Below are 4,091 nucleotides of genomic sequence, written 5' to 3' on the forward strand. Positions count from 1 at the left end.
ATTGCCTACCTATCGTTCACCCAATTCACCCGATCTTCATCAGACATCATGCTAGCACTTTTGCAAAATAAGAGTAAATTAACCAAATAACAAACCAGAGGACCAAAAGTTAATTTTGACTACTTAATGACAAAAACGAAAAAGAGTAAGTCTCTTGTGAGATGGTCTCAAGAATCTTTATCCATGAGACGAGTCAATCCTACCGATATTCACAATAAAAAGTAATAATCTTAGCATAAAAAGTAATATTTTTTCATGGATGGTCCAAATAAGAGATCCGTCTCACAAAATACGACCCGTGAGACCGTTTCACACAATTTTTTGCAAAAAAAAATAGACAGGCTTAAATTCACGAAAATTTGGTTATTCATTTCCCTTTTTTCCCCTTTATTTGTCTTTGTATCTCGGACGACCTACTTAGTTCGCGTATTTCCCACACTTTGGTTCAACTTGAGCCATCCTTTATTAGACAAGTTTTTCCTTGTGAGTTACCCAAATCTGATGCGGGCAAATTTTATATTTTTGAGGTTAACTAAGCTTTCGACTATTTTGTTAATGAAATTTGGTAACTCCGGAACTGAACCTTTGGCTACTATTTTCTAATACTTTAATGTTTTCGCAGACGACGAAACTTCTTCCAATTAATTAATTTACTTAATTTGCATTAAATTTCTCAGACTCTCGCACTATAACTGTTCTGTATATAGATAAACGGGCCATGCATATAAAATTATTTGAAATTGCTCTTTACAAGCAATAATTCATTCATTTCTTATATATAATCTCACATTGATGGAGTGGATGAATAATAATTGTGGAAATTTATTGCATTAGCTAATGACTAAAGTTGGATTAGATCAGATTAGACAAATTGATAATTGAATTAGTGTATGTACTTTGACTTGTGCATCTGTGTCTCNGTATATATATCTCACCATGTTGTACGAAGAACAAGTCTTCTACACACAGATCCACCTTCTAAAAGCTTCAAGATTTTTTCTCCAAAGTGATAACACCTTTTAATTGCTTTCTGAAAGGAAGAAGAAAATGGGAAGAGCTCCATGCTGTGATAAAGCAAATGTGAAGAAAGGTCCATGGTCACCTGAAGAAGACGCAAAACTTAAGGAATACATAGAGAAACATGGCACTGGAGGCAATTGGATCGCTCTTCCTCACAAAGCAGGTACGTATATATATCTATATATGTGTATCGACGAGGTTCTTTCGAGCAACTAGCTAATCCATAAGTGTATTAGTTTGTTGATGTTTTGAAAAACTAGATTCTTGCCTTCAAGAGTTAGCATGTGAGTTTCTTTTTATAAGGTTTCTTGGGGGTTTTAAATATGGGTTTGCTTTTCCTGATTAGATCTCAGAAGATGTGGAAAAAGTTGTAGACTGAGGTGGCTGAACTATCTCAGGCCAAATATTAAACACGGAGAATTTTCAGATGATGAAGATAGAGTCATTTGCAGCCTTTTTGCTAGCATTGGAAGCAGGTAGATATATCGACTCACTCTAAAAATTTAGCTGCTGGTAATGTAAGCATGAGGGGATAATTTGATGAGTTTTGGTTGTTTGTTTCTTTATTCTTTTTCCCTCAGAAATACATTAAATTTTGCAGTGTCAATCTTCATCGTTTGCAATTAAATCATTCGTCGAATTTTGAGTTTTCATATCCATCTTGGATTTTATATATTTAGGGTTCCTGATCATCGGTCGTTTGATCATGCAGATGGTCAATAATAGCAGCACAATTACCCGGAAGAACAGACAACGACATCAAGAACTACTGGAACACGAAGCTCAAGAAGAAAATCTTGGGGGCATCCAAATCCAACCAATTATCATCCAAGATGAATAACAATCCCATCCCACAAAACCCTTCAATCTCTTCTCCATATCCATCTCTCCAAACCTTATTTGAATTCCGTAACAACACAGCATACCCCACCAATATTTCTGAAGATAGTAGGGTTTTCTCCGCCGGTACCGATCTTGATCCCATCTCTCCCACTTTTCCCACAACGGTTGCTTCAAATCCCACCACCCATTCAGTTTTTCTAGCTCAAAATCATGGATATGTGAGCTTGAATTATAACAACAATACTAGTAACTACATTATGTTTGGAGGGGAAGCTAGCTGCAGTTCATCCGATGGAAGCTCCAATGGTGAAAATCTAAATCTGCAGAAATATTTATACAATAATGGGTTCGATGAAGGTGATCATAAATTCTTGATCAGTAATCCTCCTGCTGGCTTTGGTGCTGATCTTGAGAAAACAGAGAATGGTCATTTTAGCGAGAACCCGTTGGATTACAGTATTGAGGAGATTCAGCAGCTGATTAGCAGTAACAGTACTATTTGCAGTGCTAATCTGAATTTATTTGTGGATGGAATCAAAACTGAAGAACAAGTTTTGTACTACTGACGAAATATTAATCTCATGAATTTCTTCTTATTTTAATTTTGTAGAGTACATATTAAAAAAAAATTCCTATGTTCATATATATTTTATTTCAGGGATGTGATGTGTTACTTTGCATTTTAATTGAAGTTAAATGTGAAAAACAAATATTGAAATAAATTTTTGTGCTTGAGATTAATGTGTGTATAGCAATCATCATTTTCTGCAAATAATACGAAAAGATAATGTTATTCTTTACATATAGTTTTCCGTGAATAAATATAATTATTAAAACATGGAGAGAACTTTCAATGCATTTGGACTGTTTGGTAATTTGAATCTTTATTTATTTATTGCTACAATTATTATGTTACTAATTATTTTATTTCGTTTGTTGCTAATTCTGATCTCAGTTCTCCGACAATCGTTCCTATAATTTAACACCGCCATGAATTGTTTATTTAAGGATTGAGATGCCATGAAACATAATTTATTTAAAATATCCCTGTCAATGATCATTTATTTTACCGATGATATAATCTAAACGATGCACGATATATAATTTTCACGTTCCCAACATGTTTTTTTTATTAAAAAAAAAAAATAAATGACAGCCATGCGTTGTGTTGTCTCATATTTTTCTAAATACTTCTCTGTTCTCTGAAAATCGAATTGTCGAGAATTTGTTTGTTTTTAATAAAAATACATTTCCAATTAAGATTATGCTTATCCATTTCTATATAACAATGGGTTCGATATGTACAAATTTAATTTAAATATAATGATTTTTTTGGGAAAATTGCGGTTGTGGTCTTATATATTTGATTATTTAGGATTTTGATCATTTATGTTGTCAAATCTATTTTAATCACATATCTTTTATTTTGAAAATTTTAATCCATTTTTAATGAGAGTGCTGATGTAATACAATAGAGATAAGTTCTATGTCGACACTGTATCGGTACTACATCATTGTCAAATTGGAAAAAGACTCAAATTACAAGAAAAATCAAATATGTTAATCTAACACTGGAATATGACAAAATAGAAGATGAAATCGCAAAAAAAATAAATATAAAAAATGTTATTTTTCCTTTTTAAAAAAATGTACAAATGACTTAATTTTGAAGTGGGAACAAATTTGACTTGAAATGGTTGCGGTAAAAAATATATAAATCCCACTAGGGGAACAAAGACTTTAGCAAATGGGAAATTGAAGTCTTCTTATTTAATCATAAATTGAATATATTCTCATTAGAAGCAGTCCACACTAGGACTCCGGGAAAAATGTGACCATTAAAAAAATCAGTGACCAAGTTCAGCTTATTTAAACACATAAAATTATTTAAATTTTGGTGATCAAACATTTAATTATTATTTTTTTCAAAATTAAATATAAAATTGTAAAAAAAAAGAGTTTTAGGATTAATTACTACCACTTCCATATATGTTCGAAGATTATAATATTAGAGTGATGCTACATGTACATCCATATTTGTACATCAATTTGTGCAACACAAAAATTTTAATGCTGATATAACAATAAAATCTCGCGATATAATTGTTGTAAATATGACTGTAACGATATATTAATAGTACTTTTAATATTATTCTAAATATTAATATATAATAAAATTTGTCTCCAAATGTTAATCTAAATGTACCTGGCCCTCTCATCCAGGCGCA

General features: G+C 31.7%; 1 protein-coding gene across 1 annotated transcript; it reads left to right on the plus strand.

Moving 5' to 3' along the window:
• Positions 1-931: 931 nt before the first annotated feature.
• LOC140964198 (transcription factor RAX1-like) lies at positions 932-2,524 on the plus strand. The gene is made up of 3 exons (XM_073423808.1): positions 932-1,183; positions 1,367-1,496; positions 1,733-2,524. Exons 1-3 carry the CDS (start codon positions 1,048-1,050, stop codon positions 2,427-2,429), a joined length of 963 nt encoding a protein of 320 aa, XP_073279909.1. The 5' UTR covers positions 932-1,047; the 3' UTR covers positions 2,430-2,524.
• Positions 2,525-4,091: the final 1,567 nt, after the last annotated feature.

Source organism: Primulina huaijiensis, chromosome 1 (assembly GCF_012295235.1).
Source record: "Primulina huaijiensis isolate GDHJ02 chromosome 1, ASM1229523v2, whole genome shotgun sequence".
NCBI lineage: Eukaryota > Viridiplantae > Streptophyta > Magnoliopsida > Lamiales > Gesneriaceae > Primulina > Primulina huaijiensis.